Below are 26,906 nucleotides of genomic sequence, written 5' to 3' on the forward strand. Positions count from 1 at the left end.
GTCCTCGCTGGTACTCGGAACCCAGAGGACCCAACCCTGAACCAACACCCGAGAGATGCCAACTCAGAGCAGTGTCACAGTTGAGAACCCCGAGTTCTCAGGTCAGCGTGCAGGGATCAGCACAGGCCGCCCAGATGTCACTGGCAGCAGCTCGGAGGCCTCCCAGGCAGCTCCCCTCCCCACCACACAGCCAAAGACATCCTGTGCAGGACCTCTGCTGGGACCCCATGGGGATGGGCTGCTCACCATCACCCCGCAGGTCCCCCAACTTTCACTGCTTTAGAGCGCAAGGTTTTTCCTGAGCCTGAACCCCAATCTGCCTCCCAGTCACAGACAGGCCCAGAAATGCACAAAGGTCCCCTCAATCCTGATATCTCCCCCCTACACCCCTACCCTTCAGTCATAAGCTTAGGGATCCCAAGGGTAAATATGTTTATTTACAAAATACACAGACCCTCCCTCCCAGCATGCAATGCCTGGGTGAGTGAGAGGGGTAGGGGCCTCACACACCTGAGACCCCAAGAGCACCAGGAGAGGAGGGGCGGGGCCTGGGCGGGGCTGGAAGGACACAGCAGCCACGCCCCCATCCAATCCATTGGTGGGTAAGGGATGGAGGGGCAGTGCTCCTTCTCAAGGTCATGACCGTGTGTCCAGTCTGTTCATGTATTCCTGCAAGGCCTTCAAACGGGCGTCTATTTCTGCTATGTCCGTTGTCTGGTAGTCAGAGCTGTATTCTGTGAGAACAGACGTGGGTTTGGGGGACTGTGAGGGGCCTGAAGCCACAGGGAGCTCTGGGGCCCAATAAATGCCCTCAGTACCACCCCAGCAGGCTCTGGGGCATGTGAGGGGGAGATGTGGAGTCCCAGGCTCACCTTTGATGGGGACCCAGCCCCCAGAATTGGCCAGATGCTTCGGACGGCGGCCACGTTCCATGGGAGTGAACTTCTGCAACTGGGGAGACATGAAAGGAGTCAGGTATTCGCCCTCTACTCCTGCCCCCCAAATCCCACCAGAAATTCTGCACCTAAGGACCTCAGGGAAAATAAGAGCTGGCACGTATTAGGCACCTATAACTTTCTATCTTCACCAAAATCCTCTAAAGTGAATACTATTACCATCCCCGTTTAACTGATAGAGAAACTGAGGCCCGGCTGGTGTGGCCTATGAACCAGGAGGTCACCACTGGATTCTGGTCAGGGCACATGCCCAGGTTTCAGTCGGGATCCCCAGTAGGGATCGTGCAGGAGGCAGCTGATCACTGATTCGCTCTCATCATTGATGTTTCTCTCTCTCTCTCCCTCTCCCTTCCTCTCTGAAATCAATAAAAATATATTTTAAAAAAAAAAAGAGCCGAAACCGGTTTGGCTCAGTGGATAGAGCGTCGGCCTGTGGACTCAAGGGTCCCGGGTTCGATTCCGGTCAAGGGCATGTGCCTGGGTTGCGGGCACATCCCCAGTGGGGGGTGTGCAGGAGGCGGCTGATTGATGTTTCTCTCTCATCGATGTTTCTAGCTCTCTATCCCTCTCCCTTCCTCTCTGTAAAAAATCAATAAAATATATTTAAAAAAAAAAAAGAAAAAAAAAGAAACAGGCACAGAGACTGAGAATCTATCTTGGAGTCACACAGGTGGTAGGAGGCAATTTGTGGCCAGAGCTGGTGCTCTTGACCAGTGTCCTCTGCCCCTACGCGGCCCCCTCCTCCCCTCCAATCCAGTGGTCGCAGAACACTGTGTCCAGAAGCACTTCCCAGGCGCCTCTGCAACCCGATCCCCACATTGGAAGTGGGGAGAAGGGAGCATTGGCTTCTGGTGGTTTCATGCTGCCCTCCCTTCTCCGAGGCCTGAGGAAAGACACTCACCGTATTGGACCCACTCAAGGTTGTGGAGCTGGGCCGCTTCCCACCGTGGCTGCGAATACTAAAGAGGGAGGAATGGAGACCAATGGGAGGGATCTTTGGCATCTCCCACCTTAACCTCCCCTCGGTTTAAAGGCTCCATCGCTCAGTTTCCCAGCAAGGCTGTTCCCAGTCTCCCCAGCCACCTGTACGGAGATGGTCCTTCCTCCCCCTCCCTCCCACCCCCTCTCCCACCCCTGCCCAAGTGTTACCCTCTAGAGAGGGATTCCGAGAAATCCTCGAACTCGCTGCAGGAGCTGGCGGACGAGCATCGGCTGCGGAAACTGTCCACTAGAGGGAGGAGATGGTGAGCCTCCAGCATTCCCCAGTCCGTCCCGCCCAGCCCGCCTGCTGGCCTGGCGGCCTCCAGCCTGATTACCCGAGGAGCTGCGGTTTCGGGAGCGGTTAGCCGCATCCCCTCGGCCCGTCACGGCAGCAGGGGGACGAGTCTGGCGAGCCCAAGAGATGGACGGCCCGTCCCCGCTTCCTCCGCTGCCCAGTCGGTTCCGCTGCCGCTGCTGCTGCTGCTGCCTGGGGAATCGCAAGCAGAAGCCCGCCTGTGCGCCCAACCAATGCGGGGGAGGGCGTCGCTGCGCCCCTGCGGGTCACAGCCAGAGCAGGTGACGCGCCTGAGGTCACTTGAGGCAAGGGGAGAGGTGGAGCAGGTGACAGGTGATGGAGACAGATGGGAGACAGGGACAGACCAGAGGAGCAGGTGAAGGGGCAGAGATATGGGCGGGTGAGGAGGAAATGGATGCTAACTTCATCTTGATCTCCCGCAGCTTCTTCTCCTTGGCTTTCACAAAGGCTGTGGGGTCAAAACGGGGCAAGCGACCACCTAGGATGGGGTGGGGAGGTGTGGAGAGAAGAGGCTGGGGTCACAGGATCATGCCTCCACCACTCTAGTCCATTCCACCCCCTCCCACGGGCAGGACAGGGCTGGCACAGACCTGAGGGCGAGGGCGACATACGGGCAGGGTGGCCTCGACCCCGGCCCCCGCGGCCACTCTCCCGGGAGGAAGAGCGGGCGGCGCCGCGGCCACGCGAAGTGGACCGCTCCCTGGACGACGAAGCCCGGTCCTCCCGGGCTGGGTGCGGCACCACTGGCGAAGCCCGTCTCCTGGGAGCACAGGACCCCATGGTCAGTTTCCCACCGGCCATGCCCACTCCTCTCCCAGGCCTCTTCCCGGACTTCCCTATCTGCGAACCTTCAGGTCCACCAATTTCTAGACATTCGTGCCCTCGCATATGTATACGACCCCCACAGAACCTTCTCCCAGGCTCTGCCCCTCTCGGAGCCCCACTACCCCTTCCAAAAAACACCATGTGTCACTTTCCTACAGCCTGACGGCCCCCTTCACCTGACCCTTCTTCCTGAGGTCTCCCACAGCTCCCTGCTTTTCCCTCACTAATTATCCACCCCCAATAAAAACCTGCAGAAATCACCCAGATTCCCACCTGCAGGGCAGCGTCCCATCCTCAGGCCCCGCCCTTTCCCTGGTCCCTTCGAGCAGCCCAACCTCAAGAATGCCGCCTCAAGCCCTGCCCATCTCTCCAGACCCCACTCACCTTTTCCAACAATTGGAGCCCCGTATGCCACGTGCAATCCAGTAGGCCCCTCCTAACCCTCCATCCAACCTCGGCCCCGCAGGCTCCGCCCCCCGAGCCCCGCCCCGCCCCGCCCTCACCCCCTCCGGTACGCGGCCAGCTCGCTGTTTAGCGTCTTCAGCCGGACGCGCAGGCTCCGCTCTGACGCCTTCACCTCCTCGAGCTGCAAGGAGTGGACAAGAGCGCAAAGGTCCAGTCCGAGGCCCAGCTCTGCGCCCCCGGCTGCCCCCGCCTGCCGCAGCGCTTCCTCACCTCCTTGGCCAGGCGGCGGCAGTCCTGGCTGCGGCGGCCGGACCCGCGGTGCCCGAGACCGCGCTCTTGCCGCAGCTCCAGCTCCAGGCTGCGCACGAGCCCGCGCAGCGACTCGGCCTCCTGGCGCGCCGCCCGCCCGGCCAGCGCCTCCTCGCGTGATCGGCCCAGCTGGGCCTCCAGCTCTCGCTTCTCAGAAGCTAGGCGCGACACCCTGGGTGGAGGGGATAGAGGAAGAAGAGCTGGGGGGGAGCCGAGAGGCACGGTCCCTTCGTCCCCATTCCTCCAGGTCCCTTCATCCCCATTCCTCCACGGGGGTGGGCACGCACCACTATTTCACCTTCCCCACAAATATGGTGCCTTCACCTCCCCTCCTCCATTTGCCCCACGTGACAAGGAACTTGGCCACATCACCCCATCTCTCCCACCGGAGGACACAGCTGTGATGAGTTCTGATTCCAAAATAGAGCACTGATCTGTCTCCATACCCTCCAAGCCTAACCCTGAGGCCCCAGCCTCCCTCTGGCCCCTTAGCTGGGTCTCACTGCTTCCTCACCAGAGGACTCTTTCTAAAATGCAAATACAATCAGGCACTACAGTGCTCAAAATCCTCCTCTGAGAAAAAGATGTACACACAGGCTACTACTTGCAGCACTTTTTGTAATAGCAAAAGAGTGGAAATAACCAAAATGTACATCAACAGGAACTAGTTGAATTTCTATGGCACATCCACTAAAATGTGTACCACACACCCCTAAGAAGGAACTGGAAGATCTCTATCCTGTCAGGATATAAGTTTAGAAACAGTAGAAAAAAAATGTTTCGCATGTCTCTGTGTGTAAAAGAAAAAGGAAAATTATAAATTATAATGTTCATATTTTCAAAAATATATAAGGATAAATCAAAAACTTTAAAAAGGGAGGAACAGAGTTGGCAACAGGGATAAGAGCTGGACCCCTCTGAATACCCTTGTTAGTTTTGAATTTGGAACTATGAAAATATTTTATGGAAATAAGTTTTAATAAAAGCAATCACTAAAATTTTTAAAAGAAACTGTCTCAAACAGATCTAACTATATCAAAGTTAGTGGCATATTGGAGAATTATGTCAAGTGACAAAACACACACACTTTATTTTAGCAAGTAGGAAATAGTCTAGACACAAAGAACTGCAAAGGAATCTTAAACTTCATTCAGTGCTCTTCTTAGTAGTTATATTGGTGTCATTAGGACAAAGAAAATAAATAATTATGTTACCATAACTAGAAACTAAGACTTTCAGTATGAGAAAAGACATACAAATCAAAGAGGTTAACGTGGACATCATTTTTCTCTTTCTAAAAATGTAAAAGGCCTAAAAGTAATGTCAACCCAATGGCAGTTAGCACCCCTACTAACCAGACTGTGATCTCTAAAAACCATTTCCCACTAAAAGAAACCACAGCTCCTTGGAAAAATTATACCAGTCCTGAGGCTGGAAAAGCAGAAGAAAGTCCAGGACATCTTGACATGCCAGGAAATAGCCTCCCAAAACATACTCATGCCCAGACCCCTAGGACCTATGCATGTCACCTTATGTTGGGTCCAATAAATCAAGGACCTTGCCCAGCCAGAGCGCCTCAGCTGATTGCAGCAGCATCCTGTGCACCAAAAGGTTGCCAGCTCCTTCCCGGTCAGGGCATGTGCCTGGGTTTTGTGTTCAATCCCCAGTCGGGGAGCACACGGAAGGCAACCAATTGATGTTTCTGCTTCTCTCTCTCTCTCTCTCTCTCTCTCTCTCTCTCTCTCTCCCCCCCCCCCCCCCTTCTCTCTAAGCATGTCCTTGTGTGAGGATTTAAAAAAAAAAAAATCAAGGACCTTAACATGAGGAGATTATGAAGTGGGCCTAAATATAACCAACAAGTATCCTTATAAGAGAGAAGCCGAGGAGATAAGACACAGAAGAGAAGGCAGCCCTAACCAGTCTGGCCTGTGGACTGAAGGGTCCCGGGTTCGGTTCCGGTCAAGGGCATGTACCTTGGTTGTGGGCACCTCCCCAGTGGCGGGTGTGCAAGAGGCAGCTGATGGATGTTTCTCTCTCCCTCTCCCTTCCTCTCTGTGAAAAATCAATAAAACATATTTAAAAAAAAAAAAAAAAAAAAGAAGAGGAGGAGAAGGCAATGCCACCCACACAGGCAGAGATTGACTGGCATGAAGTGGTTACAAGCCCAAGGATGATGGCAGCCACCAGCTGGAAGAGGCAAGAACTGGGTTCTCCTGTAGAGCACTGCCCAGCCAACTCCTTCACCTCATCCCAATGAAAGTGACTTCAGACTTCTGTCTCCAGAACTGCAGCGGAAGAGATTCCTGTTGTCTCAAACCACAAAGTTTTTGGTCATTTGCCAGAAAGCCATAGGAAACCAACATAGCATCAATTCAGTTTAAAGTCATGCGTTCATAAGGATAGTAAAAACCAGACAAAACTCTTCAGTCTCCATGGAGGATGTAAGGGAAACAACTAATTCTTCTGACAAAAGTTAAATAAAGTAAAAAAAAAAAAAAAAAAAAAAAATCAAGCATTAATCATGCCTTTCCCATAGGAAATGTATCTCAGGGAAACAAAGTAGTTGATGCGAGAATGCTTTTCTTTATTGATGAATTTCAGCTAACAAAAGTGTTAGAGAATTAGATCATTGCCCTTTAAAACCCCTAATGAAAAATCCATCTAGCCACTGATTGTCAATAGCTGCCAAAACTATATATTAACTCAATGGTTATCACCTGGCTTGAAGATCAAACTCAAAGATCTGAAATATATAGAAAGATGCCTATATCTGGGGCAAAATACTGAATTTCCCCTTTGCAATCAAGACCAAGACAAGGATGCCACCTGCCAGTATCTCTACTTCTCAGCATACTGCAGGTCCTCGCCAGTGCCATGAGGCAAGAAATAGAAACGAAAGATAAGGATTGAGAGGGAATTAGCAAAGCTCATTTGTAAACATTGAAAACCAAAAAGAATCTACTGACAAGACATTTGACTGAAGTTAATATATAAATATCAGTTATACAAAAAGCAATATGATTTTCATTTAAAGTAAAGAAACCATTAACAAGGGCATCTAAAGTGTGATGGAACAACATTATTGAGACATTAAATGAGACAAACAGGGAGAGAGAAACTGTTTATACACTGGAATACAAACTACAGTATTTATAAAGATCTCAGCTCTCTCCCTAAACAGTCTATTGATTCAGTGCAATGCCAATCAGATTTCCAACAAGTTTTTTGTGCTTGTACTGAAAAACCTATTGATTCTGAAATTTATATGGAAATGCAAATTGCCAAAAATATATTGAGCCCTGGCCAGTGTGTTCAGGGCGTTGGCCTGTGAAACAAAGGGTCTCAGGTTCGATTCCAGTCAAGGGCATGTACCTGGGTTGCAGGTTTGATCCCCGGCCCCAGTCAGGGCAAGTGCGGGAGGCAACCAATCGATGTGTCTCACTCACATTGATATTTCTCCCCCCACTTCCTTCCACACTCTAAAAATCAATGGGAGGGAAATATGCTCAGGTGATGATTAACAACAACAAACCTATCTTGAAAATTAAAAAAGGGAAAAACTTGCTATACCCATATCATTATAAAGCTACAGTAATTAACACAGGGTGGTACTAGAACTAAGACAGACAAACCAATGATCTGCAGAGCACAGAACCTCACCTTGTATAAACATGACCTGTGAGAAAGGTGACAGTGGCTGAACAGTAGGGAAAGGTCACTTTTCAATACACGGCTCTGGGAAAGTCCCTCTACCTCACCAAAAATCAATTCCAGGTGGACATGAATGTGAAAAGCAAAACACAAAGAATCACAGATGATGATGTAGGACAGTGGTCGGCAAACTCATTAGTCAACAGAGCCAAATATCAACAGTACAACGATTGAAATTTCTTTTGAGAGCCAAATTTTTTAAATTTAAACTTCTTCTAACGCCACTTCTTCAAAATAGACTCGCCCAGGCCGTGGTATTTTGTGGAAGAGCCACACTCAAGGGGCCAAAGAGCCGCATGTGGCTCGCGAGCCGCAGTTTGCCCACCACGGATATAGGAGAATGTCTTCATGACACTGAGAGAAAAGGATTTTAAGACAAGACATAAAAATTACTAGCTGGGAAGAAAAATTTATAAATGAGTTTACATAAAAATGAAGAACCCCTGTGTATCAAAAGACATTATTAAGACAGTGAAAAGGTCAGGGGAAGGAGGGTTTTGAAACACACAAAGTTAACTAAGGGCTATGTCCACACTATATTAAGAACTCCTGGAAAGCAATGAGAAATAGAGGACCAGGAGAAAACCAGACATGATAGGTGAACAGGCAACTCACACAAGAGGAAACCCAAGTGGCTACTAAACAGGGAAAAATGCTCAACCTCCTGGGAAGCTAGGGAAATGCAAATGAAAACCACCAAGAAGCCCTAACCGGTTTGGCTCAGTGGCTAGAGCATCGGCCTGCGGACAGAAGGGTCCTGGGTTTGATTCTGGTCAAGGCTCGATCCCCAGTAGGGGGCGTGCAGGAGGCAGCTGATCAATGATTCTCTCTCACATTGATGTTTTTAACTCTGTCCCTCTCCCTTCCTCTCTGTAAAATCAATAAAACATATTTTAGAAAAAAAGAAAACCACCAAGAGATGCTGGGCTGATGGGAACTTCATAGGAGAGGAACCCAGCTCTCAACATCAGAACTCATCAGTCCCAGCATCCCTGACAGGAGGCAGGTACGCAGCACCAAGGTGTCTTTCAAAAACCTCCATCTGATTAGCTGACAGGTTTGATAACCACGTCACCAGAAATGTGAAAAACAGAGCAATACATTAACTGTGGAGATAAAATCAACAAAATCCAGACCAGACTGTAGGAAACTCTACAGGACAAATACCCTGGCTTCTTCCATTAATATGTCACATGAAAAAGGGGGGGGGGGGGACGGACTAATAAATTAAAAGATTTAAGAAACACATCAACAATTGCAATGTGTACCTATATTTTGATATTAATTCACACAAGCCAATTACAAAAGACATTTGTGAGACAATGCTTCTGTTTTTTATTTTAAATGTCCTGTATGTTAAAGAAACATATTGAACTGTTTACGGAGGAATTTTTTTCTCAGGGGAGAGGGGAGAACACAGACCAAACAAAGATGGGCAAAATGTCGTGACCACTGAGGCCGGGGCACAAGTACATGCGCATTATACTACTGCCTACTTCCGTGTGTGCTTGAATGTTTCCTAATAAAATGTTTTTCAAAATCTGTGGCTCCCCCAAACCCTCCAAGGAGTTTTCCGTTCAGCCCCTTCCAGCAGCTATCCCCTCCCCCACTCCTCCCACCTTCCCCTTCCCGGTGCTCCAGCCAAGCTTCTCTTCGCAAATATAGCTCCCTCCCCCTGGAACTCCTTCTCCAGGTGGAAGGACTCCACTCATCCTTCAAACATCACCTCCCAGGGACGCTGCCGCCCCAGCCAGGCTAGGTCGTGTCCCTGCTCTCTGCTCTCCTGGCTCTCTGTACATTTCCTTCCTGGCTTCCTAGCTGGTGTTTATCAGTATGATCATCTGTTTTCTGTCTGGATCCTCCCCCCAGGAGGACAGTCACTGCTGTCTGGCCAGTGGGAAGGAGCCTGGGCTCTGTGATCCGGCTGCCTACATCCAACTCTGCTACACTTATTACAAGCTGGGTGACCTTGGGCACTTTCACTTCACTCTGTGAAGTGGGACACTAATAATAAAATACCTATAAAGTTGTAGGAATCTAGGAAGAGTGCTTAGACCAGGTCTGGCACTGATTAAGGGCCCCAAAGAAAACATTAACAGTGCTGGGTGATGTGTCTGACACACAGTGTGAACTCGTTAAATATTGGATGAATGAACGAATAAATCTTGGAGTCTTCCCAAACTCCCTAACTCCAAATTGGAAAGCAGCAGCCACTGTCAAGCTGTGGATCTCAGTGCAGAGGGCGCCACCTTGTGGCCATCCTGAGAAACACGCTGGCAGGCACACATCAGGCCTGGGGGTAGCTCCTGAGGAACTGAAGGTAAAGCTCCTCCTGCTTCCAGCACTGCACAGCCCCGCTCCTCCTGGAAGAACCACAAGGTTCTCCAGCCCCCTGAGCTCTCACACCCGGGGAGGGAGAGGCCTGGTCCTCCCTGTCGGCACTGAGGACTCAGTCCTGGGCTATTAGCTGCCAAGAGGGCACAGTGGCGCCCTTGCCGGTTTTGCTCAGTGGTTAGACCATAGGCCTACGGACTGAAGGGTGGAGGGTTCATTTCCGGTCAAGGGCATTATTCCTGTCAAGGGCATATACCTCGGTTGCAGGTTCGTGGGGACACGTTTGGGAGACAACCAATGGATGTCTCTTTCACAAGAATGTTTCTCTCTGTCTCTCCCCCTCCCTTGCACTCACTCTGAAAATCAAGGGAAGAAAAAATGTCCTCAGGTGAGGATTACCAAAAAAAAAGTGCACAGTGGCTGGGGAATCCAAAGGGACTTGATGCTGGCTGCCTGGATTCAAGATCTAGCCTGGCCATATTAATCACTGTGACCCGGGGCAAGTTCTATAACCTCCTGGGCCTCAGTCTCCTCCTCTGTAAAATAGGAATGACAGCAATGCCTCCTTTGTGAGGATCGAATCATAAAGCACTGAGCAGGGTCCCTAGCACCCTGTTAAATGCTCAACAACATTTGCTACTGGTATTACTATAGGAGCCCTGCACACAAATCCATGCGCCAGTAGCTCACTGCCACCCTCCAGTAGCTCTCCGCCCGCTGCCCCACCCTCCTGTAGCTCCCCTTGCCCCCCCTCCTCCCCACCCTACTCAGAGTTTGCTGTCCTGCCCCCTCCTGTAGCTCTCCGCAGCCCGCTTGTAGCTCGCTGCCCCACCCTCCTGCTGATCCGTCATCGGGTCATTATGCAGTTGGTGGTTATTCTTCATGGTGTAACAACCATTTGCATATTACATCTTTATTATATAAGACTAGAGGCCCATTGCAGGAAGATTCCTGCAAGAACAAGGCTTCTGGTGGGCTTCCCTCCCACCACCACCACCCCTCCCGCCCCCGCGCTTTCGCACTGCCCCCTCCCCCCCGGCTGCCACCACCGCCACCGCCACCTGGCTTTCCGCTTTCCCTCCCTCTTCCTTCTATGCTTTCTTTGGTCTTCACTCCCCGTCTGCATATGCAAATTAACCGCCATCTTTATTGGGTTAATTTGCATACTCACTCTGATTGGCTGGTGGGAGAAGCGGAGTGATGGTTAATTTGCATGTTTCTCTTTTATTAGTGTAGATTATTATTACTACTACTGTTAGCTCCCCGCCCCCCCAATGTGTGGGGCCTCCTCCAGGTAGAGACCAAGTCCCCAGTTCAGCTCCCCCTCAGCCTACAGCATGCAGCAGGCACACAATATGGCCAAAGCTTTTGCTCACTTCACTCTTTCAGTCCCCTGTTCTCACCACATTCCCACCTAACACAAGGCCTTTGCACATGCTGTTGCCTCTGCCCAAAACGCTCTTCCCCAGCCCCTTCTCTGACCCACCCCAAGACCCTATCAGGTTCCTGTGACAGCCTTCCATAGCACAGGCTCCCTTTCCTAACTCCTCTCCCTTCACAATGATGCACTCGGTGCTTATGTATCAACATCCATCTGCCCCTGTGGTGTTCACTCACGTGAGGGACAGGGAGGGGACCAGCACAAAAGAGGCACTGGATAGAGCACTTCCTCCCACCTGTCTTTGCACATGTTGTTTCCTTTGCCTGAAATACCACCTCTTACCAGGCCGGGTCAGGTCCGCTTTCTGGGATCCCCCACCCTGCCCACACTGAGTCTTCACAGATCTGTCTCCCCCACAGGCCTGGGAGTCCCAGGAGGGCAGGGCCAAGACTGTCTTCTCACCACTGTGACCCCAGCACCACCCAGCATAAGGCGGCCAGGAGAGCTCAGAATAAATATTTGGTGAATGATGGACCGCCTTCCTCCCAACAGTGCTGAGCACAGGGCCCCACAGTGCATGATGGGATGTGCCCCCGCCCACAGCCCCAACTGCCCACCCCTCCCAGACTCACTGCTCCCGCAGGTGCCAGATCTCAGAATCCCGGGTGTCCCGAGGGTCCTGGCCTTCCAGCCCTCGAAGGCGGCCCAGCTCCTCCTTCAGTGAGCGGATGATGCCCTGAAGGAACACGGGGTCCGGCTTGCCCTGGTACGGGAGGGGCAGCGGGTAGTGAATCCTGAGGATTAGAACCGTGGCATCTCAGAATCCCGAGGGTATCTACCAGACCCTGAGAGCCTTGGGGTACAAAACACACAATTCCAACAACTTCACCTTCCCAGAGGCTTAAGTTCCAAACACAGCTTCCAGCCCCTCCCTGCCCCCTTTGCACCAGTCAGCGCTCTCCCCTCCCCACCCCCCGCCCCAAGACCCTCTTATATAGCAACTGTGGAACCACTGGGTCGTGTCACTTGCAGCCAAGCACAATCCTAACTGAGATTCCATAGTAGGAGACTCTGGGACCCTGACCTGGGTCCCCCTGGCTGGAGAAAGGTAGGGCACCTTGATGAACTGCCCCACCAAACGCTACTCATAGAAGATTGATAACTTCCCACTGCAAAATCCAGGAGCTATTAATTACCGGAGCAGACACTGTGCCCAGCTACCCAACTGCCATTCCCAACTCCCTTCTCCCTTGCTGCCTCCGCTATAAAGACAGATAGCCACTCATTTTCTCAGCATCCCTTTCATGTGACCACTTAGGGCCAAATACTACGGGAAAGGTCATATGACCATTTCTGGCCAAATATTATAAGAAGTCTGTTGGGAGTCTTCTGGAAACACTTTGTTTTCCTGATAAACAGTAGATGCATTTAGCAAGCGCAGCCCTGTTCCCCTTCCTCTTGCTTGGATACGTTTGCGATGCCTAAAGTTCCAGCAGCCCCTTTGTGACCATGAAGAGATACAGACGAAATCAAAATGCCAACGTGTTGCCCTGGCCGGTTTGGTTCAGTGGTTAGAGAATCTGCCCTTGGACCAAAGGGTCACGGGTTTGATTCCCGGTCAAGGACGCGTTCCTTGATTGCAGGTTCCATCCCCAGCCCAGGTCTGGGGTGAGAACAGGAGGCAACCAACTGATGTGACTCTCTCGCATCGATGTTTCTCTCTCTCCCCCTCCTCCCTCCCTTCCACTCACTCTAAAAATATCAATGGAAAAAATATCCTCGGGTGAGGATTAAAAAAAAAAATGCCAACGTTTTAAGGATGACACAAGAAAACAAACAAAAAACCATAAGGAGCTCAAGTCTCTAATGAAATTGTTGATTTCGACCACCTGCCTAGACATCTTGTTAAGTGATAACTACTGTTTGTTTAAGGCACCGGTGCTTATAGCCAAACACAATACTAAATGACACAAACCTCAACAATGAAGATTCCAAAGGCAAGCTCAAAGCAACATCCCTACCTACCCTGGGTACCAGGGTTCCTGAGGTCTAACCACATCCTCTCCCATCTGCCCACCTAAAGCCAGCCTGGACCTAAAGCCAGTCCTTTGTCCCACCTGTCAAACTCCACGGAGTAAATGAGAATCAGGTAGCGCTTGGAGTTGAGCTGGGCCGACCTCGAGGCTGAGGGACCCGGGCGGCCCCCCATCTTGCGGTTCCGCAGGGACTCCAGATCTGTGTAGGTCAACAGGTCAAGGGTGACTGATTCACTGCTCTGTTGGGAGAAGGTGGGAGGAGCTACCACAAGATTCAACATGGCCATACCCAGAGCACCCAACCCACTCACTGGACCACGCCCTGACCTGTTCTGGGAGTATTTGGGCTTTCCTAGGCTGCTCTTGATGAACAAGGTGGCCCTGTCCAAGGTGCTGGCACAAGGACATCGTCAGAGGGAGAAACTAGAAAGAACTAAATGCTCAACCATGGGGGACAGCTTGGGACTGTGGCTATCCAAGTACTGCCCGCCAACCCCTGGGGATCCCTGAGACCCTTCCAGGGAGTCCAAGAGGTCAAATCAATTTGCATTATAATGTTAAAATCATTTTGCCCTTGTGCTGTGTGTGTTACACTAATGGTGCAAAAGTAATGGTGGGTAAATATGCTGGCGCCCATTAGCAGAAATTCAGCCCGTGGCATCAAATGTTCTAGTACTCACTACATGCCATGCTGAATCAGTGGGGGACCAGGAAGGCGAAATAAGCAGACAGACAGATAAAACACAGGAAATGAAACCTGGGAATATTCTTGATGATGCTGTGAAATTTATTAATTTTATTGCATCTCATCCCTTACGTGCACAGCTTTGTACTGTGTGACAAAACGGGCAGCCGCATCCCGCTGCACACCAGTGACAGCTGTCTCAGGAAAGCACTGTGCCATCGAGTTTTGAGCTAAGTTGGCCACTTTTTCACAAAACGCTATTTTTACTTGGAAGAACCACTGACAGACAAAACCAGGGTTATTCAGCCTTGGGTGTCTGGCAGGCATTTTCTCAAAAATGAACAGAGTGAGGCTGTCACGTCCAGAAAAACAGCTGACAGTGTTTGTTGCCAATGATAAAACTCAAATGTCAAAGCGAAAATGGGAATTTGGGAAACCTTGTATCTGCCACCTTGCGCTGCACAGCCTCGGAATGCTGAAAGACTTTCCTGGTGAGATCAGTGAGGACATTAACAAATGTGACTTCCTGGTGTTGTATAAAGACATGTGACAACATTTGGAAGAGCTACACAACTCAATGAACCAGTATTTCCAAATGACCAATAAGTGAAGTTACAAAATGGGTAATAATAGGTCCAGGCAAAATGCAAAATACACCAGTAGATTTCAGTGTAACAGAATACAAAAAGTTCATTGCTATGGTTTCAGATTCCACAATGCAACCAACCTTAAAGGAACTTCCACCTGGTGGGGAGGGAGGGTGGGTGGGAGGAGATCAACCAAAGAACTTGTATGCATATATGCATAACCCATGGACACAGACGATGGGGGGGTGAAGGCCTGGGGTGGAGGTTTGGGGTGGGCTAGAAGAGGCCAATGGGGGGGAAAGGAGACATATGTGATACTTTCAACAATAAAAAAATTTTTAAAAGAAGAAAAGCAAGCACCACCTGTCCAGTGTTAATGTGTTAGCTAAGAAAGACATGCACAATTATCTGAAAAAACTATGAAAGGTCTCCCTTCGAACCACATATCTAGGTGAGGCAGATTTTTCTCCATATACTGAACACGGGATCAGAGAGGAGACCCCACCAGCTTCCTGTTAGCAGTTTTAAAATGACACCTAAGTCGCATTCCCTTGTCGCTCTAAGTCTCATCCAGCGCTTTCTTTCCTAGTACTACTTTTAACTACTTGACATTATATATATTTTTCAATTGTCTGTCTCTCCCACTAGAATGTCAGCTTCATGAAGACAGGGCCTTTTTCTCTTTGTTCACTGTTGTGTCCCCATGCCAACGACAGTTCAATGAAATGAATGATTAGCTATATTCACTAATGTAACTAAATTTTTATGAAATATTGTTGAATCTTTCAAAAGCAGGTTACAGAATACCTTGGGAAATATATCAACTAGCCCTAGCGGTTTGGCTCAGTGGATAGAGCGTCAGCCTGAGGACCAAAGAGTCCCGAGTTCAATTCCAGTCAAGGGCACATACCTCAGTTGCAGGCTCCTCCCTGACCGGGGCCCTGCTCGGGGCTCATGCAGGAGGCAACCAATCGATGGGTTTCTCTCACATCGATGTTTCTCTCTGTCTTTCCCTCTCTCTCCCACCCTCCCTAAAAATCAATGGAAAAATACCCTTGGACGAGGATTAACTATATACAGGGCAAAAGTATCAACTATATACAGGACAAAAGTAGATTTACAGTTGTTTGTATGAAAAATAATACAATAATTAATAATAATACAAGAATAAACTCTGTGTTTTGCATACTCACAACTGTAAACCTACTTTTGCCCCACCCTATATAATCATAGATTGTAAATGCGCGCGCACACACACACACACACACAGATTGACAAAGGAATAGAGAAATGAAGAAATGACCAGGTTTTCACCAAAATATTACCAGGAGCATTAGGAGTGATTTTTTTCTTTCTTCTTTACATTTCACTGTGACCTGAATATTCTACATGAGAATAATTCTCATTAGAATCAAAATAAGCCATTTACATTTGGGAAAGAAGAAGAGAAAGCCATAGCCCTGCCCCTTCGATGAAAGAGAAGAGAGAAGGTCTGCATACATCAGATGGGCTTCTACCCCCAGGAATCCAGGGGACAGAGACCTCCCCAGCCCCCAGCCTGGTCCCTACCTGGGTAAGGGCCGACTCCAGCATGTTACAGAAGATGCTGAACTGTTTGAAGTTCCCTGTCTTGTGAGTCAAATCTTCGATGACTGGGTGGGGAGAAAAGTCCTTCCTGAGGTCTGACACTTGCCCCATCCCAGGGCAATGCATCCAAGCTTTCTGACTTTCCCTGACAACAGTGCCTCCGGCCTAAGGGATGAGCCCTACACCCCTCCCCACGTTAGAGCTTCTGGTCAGGTACAAGGGGCAGGTGGGCAGGACCCCAGCTGGCCTCATCTTCTAGGAGAAGCTGATCCCAGGGAAGAACAGGCAAGCCCACCCCAGGCAGGCACACTCACAGCTGGCATCGAACTCGCCCCGCCACTGGTCAGCCGTCATCCGGTCCTCCACCTCCAGCTCCAGCACCTGTCCCGACACCAGCACCCGCACGGCATGCTCCACACCCCGGAAGACGTAGTCCACCTGCAGGCCGGCCGGCTGGTCCATGGTCAATGTCACTGAAGAAGGGAATGAGACAGAGACCCAGAGGGGCTGAGAGCCCAGGCTCAGGACCTGGAAGGTCAGCATTCATTTCCTGGTTCTACCATTTACCAGCTGTGGCACCTTAGGAAGGAGACGTTGCCTCCATTTCCTCATCTGGAAAATGGGTATAAAATGGCACCAACCTCATAGAGCTGACGTGAGGATTAAATTGGACAATACACATAAAAGCGCTTAGACTACCCTAGCCGGTTTGGCTCAATGGATAGAGCATCGGCCTGTGGACTGAAGGGTCCCAGGTTCGATTCCGGCCAAGGGCACATGCCCGGGTTGTGGGCTTGATCCCCAGTAGGGGGCGTGCAGGAGGCAGCCGATCAATGATTCTCTCTCATCATTGATGTTTCTATCTCTCTCTCCCACTCCCTTCCTCTCTGAAATTAATAAAGAAATATTTTTTTTAAATGCGCACACACACACAGACTGTGCCCTGCATGATTACTATGCCCAAAACATGCTGGCTGATAGAATATATGATTTCCAACAAGAGAATCATGATTAATACTATCATAATTATTTATTAATCCTTATGCTCACTTTATATTTTTCATTATTCACTCATTCATTCAGCTAACATTTCCAGAGAAAAATCCAGCTGGAAAGGGGACGGAGAGGACTGAGGTCGGGCGGGGCAGAGATTTCAAACAGGGATGAGGGAAGGCCTCCGTGAGAGGCTGACATTTGAGCAGAGAACTGGAGGGCAGGGAGTGGCCATGTGACTCCCCAGGGAGAGAGGTCCACGGGGAGAGAACAGCCAGTGCTATATATTATCAGTGAAGCACTAAGGCGTTCACATTGAATTAAAACTTGATTTTATGAATTAGTCTGTTGTAAGCATAAGCACCTTCTCTTAGCCGTAGAGCTACTACTCACGGTTGGCTCCACGCGGAGCTAGAAGAGAGAGCCAGGCCTCCGCCTCAGCCTGGGTCCTAGGGGCTGGTTCACAATGGCAGCCCCGGCTGCCTGGGTTCACATCCAGGTTGAGCCACATGCAGGGACATGAGCAAGTTACTTAGCTCCCCTGGAGCCAGATTCCTTATCTTTAAAGCAGGCGCCACCCTGGGTGCTGGGGATCTAGGGATCAGATTATGGCCCTACTGTCAGGGAGGCTGGCAACAGTCAGAGGTAAAAAAAGGTCAGATAGTGAGGAAAGGGAATGCTGGGGGGTGGGGTTGCTCTTTTGGCTAAGGTGACCAGGGAAGGCCCCTCTGAGCAGGGCCTGGAGCAGCCGTGGGCAAACTACGGCCCGCAGGCTGGATCCGGCCCATTCGGCTGTTCTATCCGGCCCGCGGAGCCCAAAGAGCGGAGGGTTCTCTTGCTCTCCCCTCCACTCCTTTACTTTGAATTTATATTAGTTCACACAAACACTCCATCCATGCTTTTGTTCCGGCCCTCCGGTCCAGTTTAAGAACCCATTGTGGCCCTCGAGTCAAAAAGTTTGCCCACCCCTGGCCTGGAGGGAGGGAGGAGACAGGTGAATACCTGGGGAAGTGTCCTGGGAACAGCCAAGTAAAGGCCCCAAGGTGAGTAGTTCCTAGTTTGTTCTAAGAACAGCGAGGAGGGCAACCTGAGGGAGGGAGAGGGTAAGTGATGAGAGCAGGGGTGAACGCGCCAGATGACGGTCATGCAGGACAACTAGGCGGGATAACAGTGCCCATAACCTTAGACTGGTGAAGGTTGAAATGAATGAATCACGTTAAAATCCTTGGAGAAACTGAGCCGTGCCTGACACACAGCAAACACTCAATACAAACTGGCATCGTCATCATTATTGCTTTGTTGTTTCTGAGCTTGAAAGGGACTATAGAGACAAGGCAAGTGCATTCCCTCCCCAGGGTACCAATAGGGAAACTGAGGCTCAGCGAGAAAAAGGGCCCTGTCCAGAGTCCCAAAGCTGCTCCAAAGACAGAGCCACCCAGGGCTGTCCTCAACCCCACTCATGCAGACCCCTCATGACTGATCTTCTCTCCCCATCACCTCCTTTAGCCCTCACACTTTCCCCAGCAGACCCTTTCTAAAGTCTGATATCGGGAGATGTCGTATTGTGAGGGAGGAAGAGATGAGCCCTGAAACTCTAGGTCAGTGATTTTTAACTTTTTATAGTCCTGGAATCTAATGAGATCTCTGAACACCGCCCCCCCCCCCCCAAATAAATGAACAGGCCCATAACTTTTGCAATTAATTTCAGGGGCTCCCAGAACATCGCTTCCAGGCTCTCATCTACAGATCCCATTTCTCAAAGGCCCAATGACCACTGTCTCAGCCCCACATGTCCTGACAGGCACCTGTCCTTAGACTCAAGCAAGCTCTTGACTTTATCGGCAGAGGGGTCTCTGGTCTTGGAGGGGCTCCTAAAATCTGGAGACCTCTTTCCCCGGAAAATTCACTCTTGCAATTGTGCTTTCATCCTCTGGGCAGTTCAGAGGTCCCCACAACTACACATTTCAACGTATCACTCATCCCCTGGACCCCAAAGTGGGTGCCGTGCAGTGCTGGACCTGTCCCCCCTCCCGCCTAGCCACCCCTGCCCTAGACCCCGCCCATCCTGAACATACCCCACCCCATTCTGGGATGCCCTGGGCCCAGAGCCCCTCCCTCCCTTCTCCTTCCCCCTAGCCCCCACGTTGACCCTGTGCTTCTACCTGCATCCTCCATCCATGCTCTGTGACCAGGGGCCCATCCTGGTGGCTGGTTTTGTTCCAGTCCCAAGTCTCTCCTAGCTCCTCTTCCCCTCCTCAGCTTCTAGACCTCGCATCCCAGCCAAGCTTCAAGGGTTCACTCTTGCCAACCCTCAATGTCAACACTTGAATGTTGTGCTCGGTGTGGACACCCCAGAGCCGCACTCGGGCCCACACACAGCAGTCAGACAAGAAGAAGAAATAAAAGGCATCCAAATTGGGAAGGAAGAAGTAAAACTGTCATTATTTGCAGATGACATGATACTGTATACAGAGAACTCTAAAGATTCCACCAAAACACTACAGAACTGATAAATGAATCCAACAGGTAGCAGGATACAAAATAAATATCCAGAAATCAGTGAATTTTTATACACCAGTAACGAACTATCAGAAAAGAAAATTAAGAAAACAATCCCATTTACAACTGCATCAAGAAATAAAACACCTAGGAATAAACGTAACCAAGGATATAAAAGATCTGTACTCGGAAAATAATAAGACACTGAAGAAAGAAATTAAAGATACAAGTAAGTGGAAACAGATACCATGTTCATGGATAGGAAGAATGAACACCATGAAAATGGCCATACTACCTAAAGGAATCTATCAATTCAATGCAATTCCTGTCAGGATACCAATGGCATATTTCACAGAACTAGAACAAATATTCCAAAAATTTATATGGAACACAAAAGACCCAGAAGAGCCACAGCAATCTTGAGAAAGAAGAACAAAGTTGGAGGACTCACACTACCTGATATCAAACTATATTATAAAGCCACAGTAATCAAAACAACATGGTACTGACATGAAAACAGACATAGAGCCCTAGCCGGTTTGGCTCAGTGGATAAGAGCATCAGCCTGCGGACTGAAGGGTCCGGGTTCCTTTCTAGTCAAGGGCACATGCCCAGAGTGTGAGCTCAATCCCCAGCAGGGGCCATGCAAGAGGCAGCCGATCAATGATTCTCTCTCATCACTGATGTTTCTATCTCTCTCTCCTCTCCCTTCCTCTCTGCAATCAATAAAAAAAAAAAAAAAAAAAAAAAAGATCAATGGAACAGAATAGTTAGCCCAGAAATCAACCCACGCCTTTATGGTCAATTAATATTTGACAAAGGAGGCAAGAATATACAATGGGGAAAAGGTAGTCTACTCAATAAATGGTGCTTGGAAAATTGGACAGATATGTGCAGTAAAAGTTAAACTAAACCACCTTCTTACACCATATACAAGAATAAACTCAAAATGTACTAAAGACTTAAATGTGAGACCTAAAGCCATAAAACTCCTAGAAGAAAACATAGACAGTAAAATCTCAGACATTTCTCATAGCAATATTTTTTCTGATATATCTCCTATGGCAAGGGAACCAAAAGAAAAAACTCAACACCAAAAAAACACACAAACAATCCAGTTAAAAAATGGACAAAGGACCTGAATAGACACTTCTCCAAAGAGGACATACAGATGGCCAACAGACAAATGAAAAGATGTTCAGTGTCACTAATCATCAGAGAAATGCAAATTAAAACTACAATGAGATATCACCTTCCACCTGTCAGAATAGCTATCATTAAATCAACAAACAACAAGTGCTGGTGAGGATGCAGAGAAAACGGAACCCTCCTATTTGGTGGGAATGCAGACTGGTACAGCCACTGTGGAAAGCAGTATGGAGTTACCTCAAAAAATCAAAAATGGAACTGCCTTATGACCCAGCAATTCTACTTCTGGGACTATATCCGAAGAAACCTGAAACAGTGATTCAAAAGAATATATGCACCTTGATTAAATTTAGTCCTAGGTATTTCACTTTATTCATTGCAGTGATATTATAGCCAAGATTTGGAAGCAGCCCAAGTGTCCAAAAATAGATGAGTGGAGCCCAGCCTGCATGACCTGTGAACCAGGAGGTCGTGGTTCAATTCTGGTCAGGGTATGTGCCCGGGTGCCAGTGTGGGGCGTGTGGGAGGAGAGATTGGTGGTTCTCTCCCATCATTAGTGATTCTGTCTCTATCTCCATCTCCTTTCCTCTCTGAAATCCATATATATATATATATATATATATATATATATATATATATATATATATATTTTTTTTTTTTTTTTTTTTTTTTTTAATAGATGAGTATAGCCATAACCAGTTTGGCTCAGTGGATAGAGCGTTGGCCTGCGGACTCAAGGGTCCCAGGTTCGATTCCGGTCAAGGGCATGTACCTTGGTTGCAGGCATATCCCCAGTAGGGAGTGTGCAGGAGGCGGCTGATCGATGTTTCTAACTCTCTCTCCCTCTCCCTTCCTCTCTGTAAAAAATCAATAAAATATATTTTTAAAAAATAGATGAGTGGCCAAAACCGGTTTGGCTCAGTGGATAGAGCGTCGGCCTGGGGACTGAAGGGTCCCAGGTTCGGTTCCGGTCAAGGGCATGTACCTTGGTTGAGGGCACATCCCCAGTGGGGAGTGTGCAGGAGGCAGCTGACCGATGTTTCTCTCTCATCGATGTTTCTAACTCTCTATCCCTCTCCCTTCCTCTCTGTAAAAAATCAATAAAATATATTTAAAAAAAAAATAGATGAGTGTATAGCCTGGTCAGTGTTTCTCAGTGGTTGAGCATCGGCCTAGGAACCAGGACGTCACGGTTCAATTCCTGGTCAGGGCATAGGCCTAGGTTGCAGGCTTGATTCCCAGTGTGGGGCGTGCAGGAGGCAGCCCATCACCGATTCTCTCTCATCTTGATGTTTCTGTCTCTCTCCCTCTCCCTTCCTTTCTGAAATAAATAAAAAATACATTAAAATTAAAAAATAATAAATGATAAAAAAGCTGTGGTACATTTACACAATGGAATACTACTCAGCCATAAAAAGAAAGAAATCCTACCCTTTATGATTGGATGGACCTGGAGAGCATTATCCTAAGTGAAATAAATCAATCAGAGAAAGACAAATACCATATGATTTCACTTATATGTGGGATCTAACGAACAAAATAAACAAAATAGGAACAGACTCATATAGATACAGAGAACAAACTGACAGCTGTCAGAGGGAAGCGGGTACAGGGGCTGGGTGGAAAAGGTGAAGGGATTAAGAAAAGAAAAACCTCATAGACAATAGTATGGTGATTCCCAGAGGGAAAGGGGGTGGGAGAGGTAGAAGAGGGTAACAGGGGTATAAATGGTGATGGAGACTTGACTTTGGGTGGTGACTACACAATACAATATACAGATGATGTATTATAGAACTGTACATCTGGAACCTATATAATTTTATTAACCAATGCCACCTCAATAAATTCAATTTTAAAAGGGGAATAAATAACTAAAAAAAAAAAAAAGAATCCCAGTGGATATTAAAAAAACAACAACACACTAACATATGTCAGGTGGAGATGTTATAAAGAAAACTCAAACCAAGTGGTGAAGGGCCAGGGAGTGACAGAGACTGTTTTAGCTTGGCTGCTCAGCGAGGGCCTGGTGACATTTGCAAAGAGACCTGAAGAAGGTGAGGGAGAAGCCATCTAGCTGGACATCTGGAGAGAACACGATCCAGAGGGGACAGCAAGCACATCCTCCAAGTGGGACGGTAGTTGCCATGTTTGAGGGACCATGAGGAGGCCAGGGTGGCTGAAGCAGGGTGAGCAAGAGGGAGTAGGAGGAGCTGAGGGCAGGGAGGAGGGGAGCTGGGTCCGGTGGGGCCTTGTGGGCTTGGCAAGGACTCCTGCGAGAGGTGGGAGACTGGGGAGGATCTGAACAGGGGAGCAACCTGAACGTGGGGTCAAGGGCAGAGGCAGGGATCCCAGTGAGTTCACTGCACCAGCCCAAGTAGGAACAGGTGAGGGCTTAGGCATATGTGGGTGCTTTGAGAAAAAGGAGTGACGGGAAATTCCCAGGTTTTTGTCCCCGAGTTCCTGGGAAAACGGAAATGCCATAAACTGGGTTTGGAGGTTGAAGGGGGGAAACCATGAGTTTGGTTTGGGACAAGTTTTTCAGGTCTGCTTGTCATTTGCACTTGCAAGTAGAAAAGAGTCGGCCATTGGATCTCTGGATTTCACCGCGGAGAGCCAGACTGGAAATATCCTATCACCATAAAGACTATCTGAAGCCCAAAAACTGCGTGAGGCCAGGTACAGTCACAGAAGAGGTCATTCTACCCATGATGGAGCTGAGGCACAACGGGTTAAATCACTCGCCCAAGCCACCCTATTGTTCAAGGGCAGGGCCAGTGGCAAAGCCAGGATTCAAACGCAAGCCACCCAAGGCCAAAGCCTTAACCACAACAGGGCTGTTAGAAAGTTTAAGGAGTTAATTCACATGACACACTCGATGGGTACTTGGCACATGCTCAGTCCTCAGTAAAGGCTGCGCCTTCCACCTCACTAAAGCACACCCTCATCTCTGGAGGCCTCGCTCCCTCTTCTCAATATTGCTTCTGCACATGCCCTCCACCCGAATCAAAGCCTGTAACTCATCGCAGGGGCCTCCGCCCCTCCATGCTGCGCTATAATAGCCCTCTGCCTTAAAACCGCCATGAGATCGCAAGGCTATTATTACAAGGGCATTTCTATATTTTACCATCTGCGGTCTCCTGCTTTACACACTTCCCTCAATAAAGATCCTCCTGAGAAATACCAAACATCCTCCGACTCACAATCTGCCCTCTGCCTCAGAGCCCTCATTAAAGCGCCCACCCGTGTTAAAGGGCACCCCCTCCCGATTCCCACATAGCGGGGTCAGCTGCCTGCCGCAGCCCACTCTCCCCAAGAGCACCCCCTCCCCCCCAGGATCGCCAACCCGGCCCGCGCACCCGCCACTCTCAGCGCCTCTCACCTTCTCCACCGCCACCCCTCCGCGCGAGCGGTTCAACCGCCGACGCTCCAGCCCCGCCCCAGGCTCAGGCTTTTTCACTTATGATTGGCTCTGGCTTCTTCACAACCAAGTCCCCATTAGTCAAACAGACGCCCATCACTCTGTCCCGCCCCAGAGAAGAACCCGCCCCTCCAAAGCTTGCAATTGGCCAACTCGGAAAAGAGGCTCGAAATGGGTGGGGTTGTTGGTCCCCTTTCCGATCTCCACTGGCTAATCCTTACTGCCGGTCATACAAAGAGGTTTTGTTATTTTGAGAGGGAAATCCCGGAAGTAGTCCCTTGACCCCGCCCATCACCCCCTGCGATAGAGTAGGCCGCGCCCACTGGAATAAAAGGCCGGGGGGAGCCGAGGACCCGGCTGGCGGGGGAGTCGGACGCGCATGCGCAAGCGGAGGTCTCGGCGGTAGTCTGAAAGCTGCGGAAGTGCTCTTAGCATAAAAAAGACTGGTTGAGATTTGTCATCGCTCAGTGCGTCCCAAGCCTGCACTAAGTACTTAGTAGGCCTTGGCTTATTTAAAGTTAGCAACGCTGCAAGGTAGGCGCTATTGTAATCCCCATTGTGCCACTAAAGAAACAGGCTCAAAGAAGTAAGGCCGCTGGCTGGGGACCACACAGCTTGAGAACACCTATTTTAAGCCAATAAGCCATCATGGGCGGGTACAGCTGATAGAATGGGGTGAAGGAGCAGGGGAGGGGATTGTTCTTTAAGGAATACAAAAATCACAAACACAAAATGTGTATGATCATGAAAATTTACTTCGAACATGAAATAATAACAAATTACATATTTAAAAGAGCTGTCCTGGCTGATAGGGCTCAGGTGGTTGGAGCGTGATCCCGTACCCGGAAAGGTGGCCCTGGTCGGGAACCTAGGGGAGGCAACGATCGATGTTTCTATCTCACACGTGTCTCTCTCTCTCTCTCTTCCTCTCTCCCTTCCCCTTCCTCTCTCTACAGTCCTTTTTTCTTTAAGCTGACAAATACCACAAACATTGCTAAATCCCAAAAGATGATAGCGTAATGTTTTTATTAATTTACTGCCTGACACACCTCTGTGATATGTTTCCTACTTTTTTGGCTTCATATACTTATTTCACAATATCCTTATCTCCAGAGAGAAAAGTACATTTTCCTTCCTCTAGCATATTTGATGGAACTTTTTTTAGTCATTAGAATTTTTTTTAAATATATATATATTTTTAAATATATTTTATTGATATTCTACAGAGAGGAAGGGAGAGGGATAGAGAGTTAGAAACATCGATGAGAGAGAAACATCGATCAGCTGCCTCCTGCACACCTCCCACTGGGGATGTGCCCGCAACCAAGGTACGTGCCCTTGACCGGAATCCAACCCGGGACCTTTCAGTCCGCAGGCCGATGCTCTATCCACTGAGCCAAACCGGTTTCGGCTTAAATATATTTTTATTGATTTCAGAGAGGAAGGGAGAGGGAGAGAGAGATAGAAACATCAATGAGAGAGAATCATTGATGGGTTGCCTCCTGCATGCCCCCCACTGGGGATCAAGCCTGTGACCCGGGCATATGCCCTTGACCAGAATCAAACCCAGGTCCCTTCAGTCGGCAGCCAATGCTCTATCCACTGAACCAACCGGGTAGGGCAGAATTTTTTTTTTTTTTTTAAGCTTTAACTTCACAAGTCAGTATTGGTGATGTCATCTAAATTTGCAGGAAATTCATGAAAACTTTCATGAAGTTTAACTCATCTGTTAGCTGGAAATTCTGGAAAATGTTTCCACAGACTGGCTTCTGGCTCATTCCGTTATTTATTTATTTATTTATTTATTTATTTATTTATTTTTAATCCTCACCTGAGGATATTTTTCCATTGATTTTTAGAGAGTGGAAGAGAGAGGGAAAGACAGAGAGAATATCGATGTGAGAGAAATACATTAACCAGGGCCCGGGCAGGGGAGGAGCCTGCAACTGAGGTACCTGTCCTTGACCAGAATCAAACCCAGAACCCTTCGGTCCACAGGCCGAAGCTCTATCCACTGAGCCAAACCGGCTAGGGCTTGGCGCATTCCTTTTAATTATTCACTCAACTCCCTTGTGCAGGTGCTCTGGACTGAGACACTATAGGACAGTTCATGCCACAATAGACGGTGGCCTTGCATCCAGGGAGCTAGCACCCTGGACAATAGGAGCATTCCTGGAAGCCATTCCTACACCATGAAACTAGGTAGGTCATTTAAGTCTACCTGGAAGTGTCTATGAACCCCACCAAATAACCCACAAAACTCAACCTCAGTGTACCCTCAAATCCCATTCCCCCCAGCTAGGTCCCATAAATGCCTGACTACTCCATCACCACCAAGGTAAAGAGAAGTGCAACAGGGGTAAGGGAATTGGAAAAAGACAGTGGTAGCAACCAATTGCATTTTAAATATCCTCCTGTAAATGAGACCATAAGAGCACATTGGTAGGGCCTTGGAAGGGTCTATATGCAAATCCTGGGCCGTGAAGCTTACATGAGCTTTCTTATAAACCCACCCTGAACCAGTCATTATGCACTTACTGAGTGGCCAGTGAGTGCCAGAGGCCAGTACCAGAAATCCTACCCTGAGGCAAAATAGCCAGTCGTGCCATTTCCACCAACTGGTTGAGGGGCCCCCTTTCCTCTCTGGGTATGAATTGTCCTGAATGTGAACTGAGTATTGCTGACAGACTAACATTTAGGGTTGTGATGAGACCTAAATATAAAAGTCACAAAA

At 48.9% G+C, this 26,906-nt stretch overlaps 1 protein-coding gene across 4 annotated transcripts; it reads right to left on the reverse strand.

Moving 5' to 3' along the window:
- Window positions 1-416: 416 nt before the first annotated feature.
- On the reverse strand, window positions 417-24,231 carry CCDC61 (coiled-coil domain containing 61). 4 transcript variants are annotated; one of them, XM_080643802.1, is made up of 15 exons: window positions 24,111-24,140; window positions 18,109-18,193; window positions 16,428-16,586; window positions 16,096-16,178; window positions 13,336-13,493; window positions 11,851-12,012; window positions 3,754-3,964; window positions 3,582-3,664; window positions 2,844-3,013; window positions 2,656-2,731; window positions 2,273-2,424; window positions 2,106-2,184; window positions 1,858-1,915; window positions 873-951; window positions 417-734 (listed from the first exon to the last, which is right to left on the reverse strand). In XM_080643802.1, the coding sequence occupies exons 3-15, from the start codon at window positions 16,573-16,575 to the stop codon at window positions 637-639; spliced, it is 1,557 nt and encodes a 518-aa protein (XP_080499928.1). In that variant the 5' UTR covers window positions 16,576-16,586; window positions 18,109-18,193; window positions 24,111-24,140; the 3' UTR covers window positions 417-636. The 4 variants fall into 4 exon arrangements, with proteins under 4 accessions (XP_080499928.1, XP_080499927.1, XP_080499929.1 ...); XM_080643801.1 differs by lacking the exon at window positions 18,109-18,193 and having other exon boundaries at window positions 24,134-24,231; XM_080643803.1 differs by lacking the exons at window positions 16,096-16,178; window positions 18,109-18,193 and having other exon boundaries at window positions 24,134-24,182.
- Window positions 24,232-26,906: the final 2,675 nt, after the last annotated feature.

This window comes from Plecotus auritus, assembly GCF_963455305.1.
Source record: "Plecotus auritus genome assembly, chromosome: 10".
In the NCBI taxonomy this organism is placed as follows: Eukaryota; Metazoa; Chordata; class Mammalia; order Chiroptera; family Vespertilionidae; genus Plecotus; species Plecotus auritus.

Bases quoted from the DNA above. Each gene is read 5' to 3' on its own strand.
- CCDC61 (XM_080643801.1), bottom strand. From the start codon at position 16,575: ATGGACCAGCCGGCCGGCCTGCAGGTGGACTACGTCTTCCGGGGTGTG. The intron at 12,013-13,335 runs GTGGGACAAAGG...TCTAATCCTCAG, and splicing joins TACTCCGTGGAGTTTGACAG to GATTCACTACCCGCTGCCCC. The intron at 952-1,857 runs GTGAGTGTCTTT...ATGTCTCCCCAG, and splicing joins CCTTGAGTGGGTCCAATACG to TTGCAGAAGTTCACTCCCAT.